This window comes from Musa acuminata, chromosome BXJ1-4 (assembly GCF_036884655.1).
Source record: "Musa acuminata AAA Group cultivar baxijiao chromosome BXJ1-4, Cavendish_Baxijiao_AAA, whole genome shotgun sequence".
NCBI lineage: Eukaryota > Viridiplantae > Streptophyta > Magnoliopsida > Zingiberales > Musaceae > Musa > Musa acuminata.
Window position 1 is genome coordinate 36,799,660 of NC_088330.1, and position 14,871 is coordinate 36,814,530.

Below are 14,871 nucleotides of genomic sequence, written 5' to 3' on the forward strand. Positions count from 1 at the left end.
TGGATTTTTTTATTTTCGGGTGGGGTTCAGAGAAATCCAATTAGAAGGCAGGTATTTATGCGGGTAAACGAGAATTAACTTGCCGTCGCCCTTATATCACCTAATCAAACCAACTTATTCTCATTCCGTTTAGATGTGCGACTCGTTTTCTTATTACCCTTTTGATCTGCCCGACTTGTCATCGACTAGTTTAGTATGTCTTACCTAGCTAAAGTTACTACCATTTTGATCATTTTAAATTATTTTCTATATGATCATCAATCAACCTAATTCATTGTTAAAGCAAGATTTGTTTATTGGGCTTGAATTACGAAAGAAATGAACCTACATTAATCAAACCTAGCCGTTGACGTCCGATGATTAGCCCAACCCAATCCCATTCCATTAATAGGTGTTACACGTTTGTCGTTACCAGCTCGGCTACCCGCGTTGAAGTCCAATTAGAAGGCAGGTATTTATGCGGGTAAACGAGAATTAACTTGCCGTCGCCCTTATATCACCTAATCAAACCAACTTATTCTCATTCCGTTTAGACGTGCGACTCGTTTTCTTCTTACCCTTTTGATCTGCCCGACTTGTCATCGACACTATAATTGCTTTATTGTGGGTCCCATGTGGGCCATTATTCCATCCAACTAGAAACCAGGTGCAACTATGGGGGAGACAGCATAATTATCCTAATAGTTAAACTAACATAATATAATCTCATCGAGAGATGCCACTCGTCTCCTTTGTTACCTTCTGATCTGCCCGCCTTGGCGTCCACACATCGAACGCTCCGTCGATGGGTCCCGCAAGCGGTCTCACTTAGACCCAATACTAAGTAGGTGTCCGTACGGGTAAAAAAAAAACAAAATAATAAAATTATTCGAATCTAAATCCGCTATTCGGAGTCGCAATGCCGCAAGGAGTTGGAGGGAAAGTAGAAACGGAGAGGAATAATAATAATTTGTTTTTTTTTATTGTTTTTATTATTTTGTCATATTTCATTTACGTGAGCTGGAAAAATAAAAGAAAAAGGGGAAAAATGCTTGTTTAAAACGATCCCAAAACAGCCAAACTCCCCTCGCGACCCCCATCGCCTCCCTCCCTTCCTTGTTCGTCTCGGGTTCGATCACGCATCCCCAACCCTAATCGATCGCCCTCGGATCCGCTCGCCGCCCCCTCGATTCCCACCGCCACCAGCTCCAATTCTCCAAAGTCTGCATCGCTGGTGCGAGGTGTGCCGCATTCGCTTCCTTGATCCATTGTTTCCCTTTTGTTTGCGATCATTTGTTCTGTTTCTGGTACTTTGTTTCTGATCCGAACCGCGTTGGTTTTGTTGCTAGATCCTGCGTGATGGATGGTCACTCGGGATCTTTTGTTCGTCGCGTGGATTTCCTGGCGCGATTGGTTTGGGTTCTTGCGCTGGATTGGGAGTGACTTCTATTGGTGCAGCGACTAGGGTTTCGTTCTGATGTCTTCCGTGGAGAAGAAGAGGGGCGTTCCGATGAAGGGGGAAGTAGACGGGGTGTCTGCGTCGAAGGAGGTCCGTGAATCAAAAAAGGAGAAGAGGAGGCGGCTGATTTTGAGTGATACGGATTCGGACGATTGCTTGGTTTCTCTTCAGGAGGTAGATTGCGAGACGGCCCAGAATGGAGACAGCTTGAGCATCGGCGAGGACAATGGCGTGGAAGGGATGAAGGAGAAGGAGAACGAGAAGGAGAAGGTTGAGGTGGAGAGGAAGAAAAAGAAGGTTTTGAGGTTAGATGTCGTGAAGCCAAGTGAAGAGTTCGTAGTTGCTGACAAGAACGAAGTTATTGAGCCGGTCTTGGAGAGAAAGAGAAGTAGGGAGCCTGCTGATGTGGAGGGCTCTGCAAAAAGACCAAAAAGGGATTTTTCGGAGCTAGGACGAATTCTAAAAACTGCAAATGGTGGAAATAAATCAAAAACCTATTCTTCACATGGTGATGACAAAAAGGAGATGAAGGTGGACGTTGATATCAAACCCCTAGTCCCCGCAAGTAGAGAGAGGTATGGGGTGGAGAATCACATACAGTCAAACTCACACAGTATTCACAAGAAGGAAGATGAAAAAGTCAAGTCCATAGAATCTTCAGGTGATCAAGCACTTCAGATGAAAGATGGTAGCAGCAGTTTTGCTTCCAAAAAAAGAGCAGATACTAGCATTTCTCTGTGTAAAGACGGTGTTCTGAGGGTGCAGGGGAAAGGTGGTGTCTTGAGGGTCTTACCAAGTAATAAAAAGGTAGATGGGTTTGGCAATCTCCATTCTAAGAGCAAAGTCGAGGGAAAATCAAACACTTTCATCTCTCCCAGGATTGCTACTCGTAGTACATTGAAGAAATCATCCCTTTCTCCGGATAGAAGAGTTCATGAAAAATCAAGTTCAGGAGCTACTTTGAATAAACATGAATCGAAAAAGGCAAAAGTTGATATTGCTGAGGAAAGCACATATAAAAAACCAAAAACTGATTCTCCAAAAAGAGAAAAAAAGAGATCAGATATGCCAAGGGGAAGGGCTGGTTTCAAAATAAAGGGTGGCACCAGTATGAAAACTGCTTTTATGGCAAAACAAGAATTAAGTAAAGCAAGTGTAACTCGCAACACTGAGAAACAGAAACTCAGAGATCAGATAAAAGCCATACTTCTTAATGCTGGTTGGACAATAGATCTGAGGCCAAGGAAAGGCAGAAACTATGAAGATTCTGTTTACATACCTCCTGAAGGACAAGGTGGTTATTGGTCAATTACAAAGGCTTATGCCGTGTACCAGGAACAACTAAACAGATCATGTAATGAGCGCCGTAAGAATTCTTCTGAAAGGTCCTCCAGGACATCTGCTGGGAATGACTATGTTGTACCAATGGAGTCCCTAAATATACTGAAGAGAGTCGTCAACAAGAGAAGGAACCAAGAGCTTGAAGAAACTCAGAGGAGCAAAAAGAAGGAAAAGAAAACTTCTGACCTTAGGCATCCTAGAGATCAGGATACTCAGGATAAGCTTGATGAAATTAGAGGCAGAAAGAAGTCAAATTGTGCCTTAGCATCAAACACTAAAACTGCTGTTGGTTCCATAGCACATAAGCATTTTCGAAAAGGAAGAAACAAACAGAGAGGATGTGCTTTATTGGTTCGTGGTAGTAACCAGGAGGCAGAAGATGAAGAAAATGATTACGTTCCATATGTTTGGACAAGAACAGTTCTCTCATGGATGATAGATATGGGTGTCCTGCATATTAATGGAAAAGTTAAATACATGAACCAGAGAAGAACAAAGACAAAATTAGAAGGCTGGATAACGAGAGATGGCATTTATTGTAGTTGTTGTAGTAAAATTCTTACTGTTTCAAAGTTCGAACTTCATGCTGGAAGCAAACTTCTCCAGCCATTGCAAAACATATATCTGGAGGATGGAGGACTTTCCCTATTGCAGTGTCAACTAGATGCATGGAAAAAACAGGATGAGTCTGAACGCCAAGGATTCTACATTGTTGATGTAAGTGGTGATGACCCTAATGATGATACTTGTGGTATCTGTGGTGATGGTGGTGACTTGATCTGTTGTGATGGTTGTCCTTCAACATTCCATCTGAGTTGCTTGGGCATTGAGGTATGCAAAATCAATAGCCTTAGTTTTCTGGAACTTCTAGTCATCTGTCTTTGTTTTGGAAAACTAAAAGGTCATTGTTAGAGAATGTATGTCCGACTTTTTCTTTTCGTTAGTCATTTAATTATGCATCATATTTCCAATTCCACTTGGTTAGTGGAGGCTATAGATGAACATATGGTGGTTGTTACATCTTTTTGTAAAACCATGAAAAGAGTATTTTTTTGCAGCAAAATAGTGTTAAGTCATGCTAATGTGTTCTTGTTCGTCATGTTCATGGACATTTCTTCTTCATGCTTCTTTTGCTCTTTTGTTTCATTGTCAGCCCGGCCCTCTTCGTAATAGTTAGGTGTTTTGGTTTTTTTTTGTTTGTTTGTCTGACTCGAGTTTCATATGGCTCATTTGTAGAAGCTTCCTCCTGGAGATTGGCACTGTACAAACTGCTGCTGCAGGTACTGTGGGAGAATTTCTGTTGACACTATTCCAGAGACTGATGAAACTGTTTCTTCATTACTCTCTTGCCACCATTGTGAGGCAAAATGTATGTATTTTTCAGTTATTCTTGAATACATACCTCATGTTTCAACCTTAATAAGGTCCAAAGGGTGATGAACTTTTTGTCTTCACATCTTGGTTTTGCAGATCACCAAGACTGTGTTCCTGAGACAGAATCTATTTCTGCAACTTCCAAGAGTCGACGCATTTCTTTTTGTTCCCAAAGTTGCAGTAAGGTATGACTGGTTGCTTTAAAAAGTTTTATTTTAAACATTTGTGTTATATAAGGTTTGATTACTCTAGATCTTTGTTCTAGGACTGGTTGCTTTGTGTAAGGTTTCAATTTCTAGATCTTTGTTGATGTTGATATTAAGAACTCCGAGAAAGATAAGGAAAACCTCATCAAGAGTTCTGAACTTGTCAAAAGTCAAAGTTCTAAATTGTCGTTCACCTACAGATGACAATATGCTATGCCCTATTTCGTCATTTGTACAAGATTATTGCAAGCAATTTACTTCACTTCTCTTGAAGCAAACAGATAATGAATCTTGTACATCATGATTATGAATTGGGACCACTTTTTGCTATAAAGAAGCATCATTGCTAAGGCTTTTACTCAAATTGCCCATCACATTGAATATACATTACTTTGGTGAATATTCCACTTAATTCTCTCTAATCTAATATTAAATACCAGGCTTGTATCTCTATTAGCCTTTATAATGAACCTATGCTACTTATTGTTGCTGCAGGTTTTCAAATGGTTACAGAAGATTCTCGGGACCAAGAATGAACTGGAAGCAGGATTCTCATGGAGTGTCATAAGGCGTTTTGATGAAGATGCCTTCGAATTCCCATTGATGTCACAGCTGAAGGTTGAATGCAACTCAAAGATTGCTGTTGCCCTTGCAGTTATGGACGAGTGTTTTCTTCCAATTGTTGACCAGAGAAGTGGCGTTAACCTGATTCATAATGTCATATATAACTGTGGGTAAGTGTCTACCATGTTTATTTATTGTAGACTTGAAGCCATCCATTCTCTAAAATTGACCTGGTATCTTTATTTTATTTTGCTTTTATAGATCAAATTTCAATCGGCTGAACTATAGGGGTTTCTACTCTTTTATTTTGGAGCGAGGTGATGAAATTATTTCTGTGGCATCTGTCAGGTACATATCTTTGTTGTCTGTTAACTTGAAGATGTCTATATAGGACTACTTAACTTTGGGACCCGTGATGTAATTGGATAGATTTTGTATTTTGGATTAGTACATTCGTTTATATAAGTGGGCTGTTGAAATAAGTTACATTTTCTTTGTTTCTGCATTTGTTATGAGAACTTGAAATCCTAGTTCCTAAATGAGAGTTATTTGTGGGATGTTGGTGATTCATTCGCACTTGCAGGCTGATGTGAGTTGGTCTATTTTGTTCCAAGTGTCTTATGAATCAAATTCAGTCCATCTCATCCATAACTGTATGAAGGACATTTCATGTTTCAGTTGAAGGTCACAAGAAACCATGCTTAGTATTCACTTGGCACTATGTTGAAACACCTAACACCACTTATATACTTATATTTTATGTCTGAATCTTTCTTTTCTCCCAATATCTTTTTCCCTTTCTCCTATCAACTCTTCCATTCTCAATCTTTCCCTTTCCCTTTCTTCTCATTTCCTGATTACCTTATCAGTATTCTTCTCCATTCTCAATCTGATTACCTTTAGTTCCATTCTCAATTATTTGCTTCCATATCGTGAACACTGACTACTGTGAGTGCTGTCTTGGCTGACCTTAGCTCTTACTATCGACCGTCTTGCTTCCCTTGTTGAGTGCCATTGCATATTTGGACATCCATCACCTCCATAGATGGCATCAATTAAGTACCAACTGTTGTTGGCCCATGAAATTAGGGTCGTGACTAATACTTCCTTCTTCCTCTTTACTAAAAAAAGGATAAACCCATTGCATGAGACTCCCACCAATTTGGGGTCTGGTGGGTTAATGTAAGCAATCTTACCTCTGTAAGAGTCTCTTTTTGAAACTCTAACATTGATATCTTATGTCACAAAGGAGCAACATTACCGATCTACCAAGGCCACCCTCTATCCTTCTTTCTCTTTCCTCTAGAATTTCATTGCTAATATTTTTCTTCTTCCTATGGCCTAACTTGGTCTTGAGTCAATCAGTTTGATCCAACATTACCGATTTTGTGTCAAGTAACTTGTTTTGTCTGATAGTTTGTATCGGATTAGTTTTGCAGATTGGACCTTACTATTGGGGTTGACTAGAAAACAACTTGCTTCTGACCCAACTCTACCTAATTGATGCACCTTGTTAATGTTTGATAGTTTGTATCAGGTTAGTTTTGCAGATTGGACCTTACTATTGGGGTTGACTAGAAAACAACTTGCTTCTGACCCACTGGACTGGTGTTAATGTTCTAGGTGATGCACCTTGTTATGTTCTACTAAGACCTACTGGACTAGAGTTCTTAAAATATGGTTAAGAAGTTTGATCTAAAACTTAAGTTTTCTTTAGTTACTTGAATCTTTTGTCAGGTTGTGATTTCCTTTTAGCATCTTAATCTGTTGGTCTAATTGTTTAAATTATTGTTTCTGAATGCCATAGTGATATGATTGTGTCAAACAGAATCCATGGAACCAGGCTAGCTGAAATGCCTTTCATTGGGACAAGAAACATGTATAGACGTCAAGGGATGTGCCGTCGGCTTCTTGATGGAATTGAATCAGTATGTTTCTTGATTTCTTTATTCTCTAGCATTATTTTTGTTTAAGTCAGAACATTATGATTAGCACACACAACATCTTGATACGTCTTGTTCAATCATTTTTTTGAGACAGATTTTAAATACTTATACATTTGAACTATATTAAGCACCAATAGCTATTAGCACACAGTCTTCTGAGTTGTTTAGTTCTGATACTTATACACTTCAACTATATCAAGTACCAATCATTATTTATAGTTTAAGCAAACGTAATATAAGGCATTCTGGGAAAAAAATTCAGATGGCAGAAATATCACCACTTCTATATCGTAGTTGATTGTACTTCAGGTTTATGTACTGTATTTTTGGAAAATTAATTCCACACACAAGATATTGTTGCTTTTATGTGGTTGATAAATGAAGTTCTTGGTGATGTGAAATCCATAGAAGTATAGAGACTCTCTTAGGCAAGGCTAAAAAAATGGATCAGATTGATATGTACCGTTTAACATTTACCAATTCAACCAGAAACCAGCACCAAACCATGCAATTTTGTGGTCAAAATGAGCTTGAAAACACCAGGGCATGTGGCTCAATTAGAAACTATTTTATTTTTTTTATTTTTTTAAATCTGGATATCTTTGATGGTTGTCACCAAAGATTGACAGACAAAAGCTCTCCTCTCTTATTCTGCTCCTCTCTTTCTTCTCCTCCTCTCCTTTATCCTTATCTTCTTGCGCCAGAATGTATCATGTTTTGATAAGCCGGAGTATGTCACTACATGATCCATACCAGTCCACCCAGGAACCTCTATGGATTCAAACCAAAACTTGAAACCTTAATTGTCTTCTTTTATCCTTATGTTAGAACCTTTATGAGCCTAACCGTTTGGGATGTGCAGAGAACTGTTGCTGAAGAATTCTGAATCAAGAACCTATTCCATTTAGGAAGTGCACCTTTCATGTACCACGATTTCTCCTCTAGTTTGTCATAGCATCATATGAGGGTCCTTATGATACCAATTATTTTGAGTTGTCTGTATCATTAGACTTTCATTTTCATTAATTTGGATAAGTCAGTTGTTTGTCAATGTTTTTGACTATTTTTTAGTCTCAAGATTCTAAAGTTGTCTATGTTGGTTGGCAAAGTAATATTAGTTTTATCTTTCACCTAGATCAAAATTCTCATTCAAGTCATGTTCTTCTGTATTAAATTGACACACTAGATGTTTATGATCTGAGGTTGGCCACTTTAATTGCTTGTTCTTTTTTTTTATATGGTATACTTCATAATTCATCCCTCTGCATACAAGCAATGAACAATAATGCATTACACACAGGAGTACATTCAAAGAATGCGTCAAACAGTCTTTTTACTTGAAACTAAATTAGTTTTTGTTCATGTCATTTCTGTCCTTTCTAATTTACTGTTTCTTCGAAGTTTCCCTACTGCATAAGATCATTTTATGTTGCATTGTCAATTCAATGATTGCTTACAAGTTTTCATTTTTTCAGATTCTTAGCTATTAAGTATGTCTTATAGGCAAAGCAAGTGCATCAGCCAAATTTCTAAATTTCTTGTGCAGCCTGCAACTTTCTGAATGTCATATATACCCTTGTAAATCAGAAATATGGTCAGTTTCCATTGGTTACTGTTGCTTTATATCTCAATGATTATGGAGAAAACATGAAACAACATTGTAAAAATACCATTGTTCAATTGAAAGCTAATGTACTCTCTTTATGCACCTAAGGGCAAAAGAGAGATTCAAGACAGGAGTGATTAATAGCAAGAAAAATGAGGGAAAAGAAATAAACATGATATATAATATGCTTTACAAGATTATGAATCAATTAAAAGTTTCTCTTGAATTGTCTGTACAACTGAATCTCTTTCCTATCAGGCTTGTGGCGATTGGGGTATATCAATGTGAGCAGCCTAATCTCTACAAGTAGAAAGACAGTTTCCGTAATTCAAACTTTATTCACCTAGGACACAAAGGAACAACTTTATCATGGTACTAAGTGATATCAAGGTCATTTTCAGTGGTAAACATAATTTTGCCAATGATTTATTTGAGGGATTTTTTTTTTGAAGAGGTTGCTGTCTATGTGTTTATAATTCATAATGCTTGCAGTACTCTGATTATATAAGTTATTTATTTCTCAACATTTTTAACTATTTATTTTTTACTTCTTTTGCAATAATTTGTTCTCATCTTCAGGCCCTCTTCTCTCTCAATGTCCAAAAGCTGGTTATACCTGCTATTTCTGAATTGAAGGACACTTGGACTAATGTCTTTGGCTTCAAGCCTCTTGAGGTTTCACAAGAACTAGAAGTTAGGTCCATAAATATGCTGGTTTTTCCTGGTACTGGTTTATTACAGAAGCCGCTGCTAATGATGCACTCTTCTGAACAATGTGCACCTATTGATGGAGGTGAGCCTGATGAATGCTATTGGTAATCTATAATTTTTTCTTTTCCTTTTTAAAATTTTTATTTGTGAATATGCAGTTGACATGGTTGAGTATGACATCAAACATCAGCACCAGACAAAGTCAACCTATGAATCTTCTGAGTCTTCATCTGTCGAGCCCAACCTCTATAATTCTGGTCAGGCTGTTGTCCACTGTGTAAATGCAACTCAAGATACTGGATCTGGCTTGTCGTCTTTTAAAGTTTCACCTGGTTCTTCTGATTCTCCTCGATCAGAATGTAAATCTCAAGAATATAAGTCTTTAGTGATGGGTGGTGATAGGGACACACACAATTTTCCTGAGAGTGATTTGACAAATTCACATGATGAAGATAAATCTCAAATTGATTTTTCAACTAGAGAGCTAACTTTGTCTGATAATCATGGAGAGAAAAGTACAGAAGCTAATACTCTCACTGATCTGCAAGAAAGCAATGCTGTTTCTAAGCATGTGTCTCCAAAAGGTTTTGCCTCTGATATTCAAAAGTCAGGAGCTTCTTCACTTAACATGCTTCCCACTCAGTGTAACTCGTTGCAGCATAAATATGAGGATCATTGTACTCCGCCAGACTTTGTTACTGTCACACCAAAACCTGGTATTGAGATTATTGCAGAACTTCAAATATGCTCCTTGGAGTCTACCTCAACTCCTCTTCATTATGAATCTCATGTGAGAACCAAAGCCCATTCTCCAAATTCAGCCAGGGGCAATGGTCAAATATCTCCTGAATCTACCCATGATGCAACAAATCATCATGAAAAATCTCTTTTGGATCATTTAGAACCGAGCATTCATGTTGATAGCAAAGAAATGATGTATAGCATTCATGCAGTAGAAGCTAAAGGCGCTGCTCTTGATCCTAATTCCTCTTTAAATGATGAGGACTCTGAACCTTTTGCTTTTGAGATTGTTAGTAGACCTATCAATGCTGCTGCTGGAAAAGAAAATAGTTCTTCTTACAAAAGTTGTGCAGTTACTGTTTCTGATAAAAGCACTAGGCTTTCCATACAACACAGTAGTTTAGACAGGGTTTCCATAACAAACGGTACTGTTTGTGAATCAAACTTATCTCATGTTGTTAAAAGTTGCAAAATACAAGGTGATATTGAGCACTCTGACATGACTTGTTCTCTGATGCTAGATCCAGGTATCAAAGGTATTCCACCTGTTTTAACAACCTCCTTTGAGGTTTCTGCCGAGCCTGTTGATTATGGTTTATGTGCTGTTCATGATGCTTCTGTGGATATAAAAAAGTTTGACACTGGTTCTGAATCTTCTCAGTAGCTACTGATAAGCATTCTCTGGATTAGTTCCTACAGATTATCTGTTCACCTGGTGTTGCCATCTTTCCTGTTGGAAATAATTTGATGTGATACACAAGGTTGTTTTTGAGGCAAGATGCACAAGGTTATTAGTGGATGCTGCAGGCGGGAGAATGGATTTGTTAGTGAAGGCCTTTAAATCAAGTTGCTATGCTATAGAGATAAATATCCGATCAAAAGGAGTCTTGTCATCCGAACTTGGTGCGTTTGTGGTTTATTGAATTCACAAATTATATGGTGTTCTATAGCATAGTTTCCTCACTTTTGATCAACATTGTGTTCAGCCATATACTGCTAACTCTTTTGACATGCACATGCAACTGTTTGGAGCACAAAATGAATCAAGCTAATCTCGTTTTGGTTAGTATGCTGGCTTCACTTATTGCTTTTCTCTATGCTTATTTGAAAATTACTTTGTTTCTTGCAATATGAATTGACATTTAAGTTTTGCAACTTACGTTTACTGTAACTGTGGTAGCATTCTTTTTTGCTGCTAGTTGGTGAGCTTTTTGTAATTTCGCTATACAATTCTCTGTGTTCGTGCGAATACATTTATACGCTGCAGATAAATACTGATGCTAGCATCTTACATCATGTAATTGCAATGTCAAGTCAGTCCTAGATGTCATATGGGTTGAATTTCTTTGCCTCTTCATGACCATTCAGAAATTATTAAAACAGATGAGTTTAAAAAGTGTAGAAATGGCTGCATCTGCTCTTAATAGTCTTTAATATTACATGATCATTTCTTGGTCTTGTCCTTTGGCATTTTGATGAGGTGCTAGGTAGTTATTTTCGTCTTTGATGAACAAAAACTATCATGTGCATGGAAGACAATCATGTCTTTAAGATTAAGATAAAAAGCTTGAAACAAGAAATTCAAGGGAACTTGATGATTCTTGATCCTAGAAGTCATCTGAAAGCTCATATGTAAGTATGGACATTGCATTTGTAATTTGAGGATAGTGTCCTACGTAATAGAACCTAACATAGTTTTTAGCTTAAATAATTGTTCCATTTCAAGGTCAAGGATGTTGCATAGTCCTGTAACCTATTCATGTAACTATAAGAGACACCAGATACTGCACATGTTGCAGGGTAATATTTAAAAATCATGAGAATTTTATATTTTGAACCGTTCATTATTTGAAATGACATCTTGTCCCCTGAGTCACCCAACTTAAATTCAATTTACCCCTTTGTTTATATTGTGTTGGCCAGAAGGGAGTAAAACTAAAATATTCCATTTTAATCATTAGCTAGTCGATAAAAGCATTTTTTTTCAATTAATGGAAATCTGTTATCTAGTTTGCTTTCAATTTCCAAACAACTTCCCACATTCCACTATGCTCTCATTGTCATAGATTGACTACCCCACCAACCATAGATGATTAATGCTTGCTGCATCATAGTTGTCATTTGTGGTCAAACAATTTAATGTTCAGCATTAAACAGTCTCAGCAATGTCAACTTTCAATCCTTTTGTTCTTCCTTCCAATGATTGAAAGAGGCGCTCGGGCGAGGCGAGGCGAGGCCCGAGCGCCTCGCTAATGTCCCAGGGGGCGCGCTACAAACAGGCGCCGCCTGGGCGCTCACCCGAGCCCAGGCGCTGGGCGCTTCGGGCGAGCGCCTGGGTAAACCAAGTGACCGAACCAGGATTTTAGGTCTGGTTCGGTCCTGGTTCGGTTGTTAGTTGGTTCAATCGAACCAACTAAACCGATATAACCCTTACCCAACCCTAACCCGCTACCGCTCCCGATCTCGCTACTCGTCGCTCCTGCTCCCGTTGCCGCTGCTCGTCGCTGTCGTTGCTCGCGTCTCTCGCTGCTCGCACCTCCCGCGAGCCCTCCAGCTGCTCGCGCCTCCCGCTCCCTTTCCCTTTCTCGCTGCCGTTGCCGCCGCTCGTCGCTGCTTCCTCGTTTCTCCGTCAGGCTCAGTATACAGTATACTCTTAATATTAAGTTTATTTGAATTTTGAAATGATTAATTTTCAATACTGTTAATAGATTAATAATATATTATTTTGATTTTAATGTTGTTAATTTTTATTTTGATGTAAAATTTTATTGTTTTGAATTTTGAAACTTTTTGTTAATGTGACATTGTGATTTTGTATCTTAGATTTTCTTAATTTAATAGCATATTTTTATTTAAAATTTTAAATAATTATATTTATTAATTATATTATATATTTTTATATTTTAGCGCCTCGCTTCGCTCGGGCGAGCGCCTAGCGCTTCGGGCGTTTTTGGACCTTGGCGCCTAGCGCTTTTTAAATCACTGCTTCCTTCAGCCCAACCCTTCCACTACACCTACTCTAATCTATCTATACATAAATTTGGTTCTGAACTTGCTAATGGTTGTTAGATGATCGATGAAAATATGTGTTCTAGGCATTTTGAGATATAATGTGAGGTTCAAATTATTTCTTGGTTTACAAAGGTTTGGGCTTAGGTAATTGCTCTAACAAAATTGGTAATTTCATTGAGATGTGCAATACATTATTTCTAATAACACAAGGTTTTGTTTGTAAGTTATAATATTAAATTGTTGATGTCAGAGTAGGAATGCTTCTTTGTGGTCTAGGTGGATAGGATTTGAGTCATAGGGATATCCTCCACTTGCACTGGCAAGACTGTGTGCATTGTCCTACCGAGATCCCACATTAATGAGAGAATTGTGTACTTGGTCATCCTTTTTCTTAAAATTAAATAGCAACATCTAGCTTGGTTTTATGATTGTTGCAGACAACAAAATGTATCTCCTCGTGTGCACTTCTTTTATTATATCAACACAGAATTTACTTGAGCTGGTCGTTATTTGTTGAGATCACCAAAGCTGTGTTGAATTGACCCATATTTTTGTTGTAACTTTGAAGCTGTATCATTCAACTGAAACCGACTGTGACTTGATCTTGACTAATGCTGTTTCAGTTTATAGATCAGCACATTGATCTTGACTTGCTTGGCCGAAACTAAAAGCTAGTTAGAAAAGAAAAAACTAAAGCTAGTTGGTTTTGAATTCTGTCCTCGTTTACAGTATTTTGTTTGTATAGTTGAGGTGTTATAGTTATCTCTCTCATCAAAATGGGTTTGCAAATAAGGTTTTGTCAAATATAATGGGTTTATAGATTGGAGGTTGATATTTATGAAATAATTTGTTGTGTCATACTGTCAACTGTTACAATACAAATCTTTTGGCATCAACTTTTAAGTCTACACGAATCGATTGAAGAGTAATATTGTTAAAACTAAAGCGAATTTGTTTTATCACCAAAATCTTTTCCTGATGGAGAATACAACGACCTTTCTAGTGCTTCTGTTCAATTAGTACTAACTGATTGTTTGAAGCATGAACTAATAATTACAAACTGATGCAATATCTTTCTGTATCTTCACTAAAACATACTTGAACAATCAATGTACTGTTTGTAACTTATCTGGGGCTTATTCTTCATATGGTTGAGCAGGTGGAAGAGACCGACGCATCAAATTTTCTTCAGATGGATTTATGATAGTTACTAGCAAATGCACAAAGTGGATTCAGGTGGAAGATCATTTGTCCCCATACTGCAGGATTTGAAGTTACTGGTTCTTCCATGGGTTCCATCTGGAAAAGTCTCTCTCTCATCAATAGTAATGGTAAGCAGTTTCATGTGTTTGCTCTGACACTGCCACTTATGATAACCATTCAATCTGCAGAAGATTTTTTTAGACCTTTTGGATAGAAATGCTAGAAGCATCACAAGTGTACAGAATTGGGACAAGAATCATAAAAATAGCTAATAGCTTTGTTATTTTGTGGCCATAACCGAGTGTTCTTGACTGGGAAAGTTTTATCCACCAGCTACTTTGTGGTATTTTTTTTTGTGTACATATATATATATATAGAAAATGATCTTTGTTTTTCTTTTTTTGTCTTTTATGATAGACGGGTACTGGTGATGAGTCATTCGAATTGTTGTATAGAGGACCAACGACTGCTTTTTGCAAAGTTGGTTTCCTTTTTTTCTTTTATTCAGAACAGCTCGGCCAAATAGTTTTGTGGGAACTGCTGTTCCGGATGTAGTTGCCAATGGTTTGGACAGGACAGAAGATACCCGTCAGCGGTCGTTCCTCTTTTCCCTTTATCCCCTTTGTTGGGGTGGGTTTGTAAGAAGACCAAGTTACGGAACAATCGATCAAATATCATCGATCCTCCTGACAAGTTTGAGTACGTGGATAATCCATTTGGTTAGGTCGC

General features: G+C 37.9%; 1 protein-coding gene across 4 annotated transcripts; it reads left to right on the forward strand.

Moving 5' to 3' along the window:
- Positions 1-1,050: 1,050 nt before the first annotated feature.
- On the forward strand, positions 1,051-14,539 carry LOC135584829 (uncharacterized). 4 transcript variants are annotated; one of them, XM_065176565.1, is made up of 11 exons: positions 1,051-1,220; positions 1,329-3,610; positions 4,016-4,148; positions 4,250-4,338; positions 4,855-5,093; positions 5,185-5,271; positions 6,752-6,851; positions 9,055-9,268; positions 9,345-10,830; positions 10,914-10,989; positions 14,099-14,539. In XM_065176565.1, exons 2-9 carry the CDS (start codon positions 1,457-1,459, stop codon positions 10,589-10,591), a joined length of 4,263 nt encoding a protein of 1,420 aa, XP_065032637.1. In that variant the 5' UTR covers positions 1,051-1,220; positions 1,329-1,456; the 3' UTR covers positions 10,592-10,830; positions 10,914-10,989; positions 14,099-14,539. The 4 variants fall into 4 exon arrangements, with proteins under 4 accessions (XP_065032637.1, XP_065032642.1, XP_065032636.1 ...); XM_065176570.1 differs by having other exon boundaries at positions 9,345-10,352; positions 10,449-10,989; XM_065176564.1 differs by having other exon boundaries at positions 9,345-10,989.
- Positions 14,540-14,871: the final 332 nt, after the last annotated feature.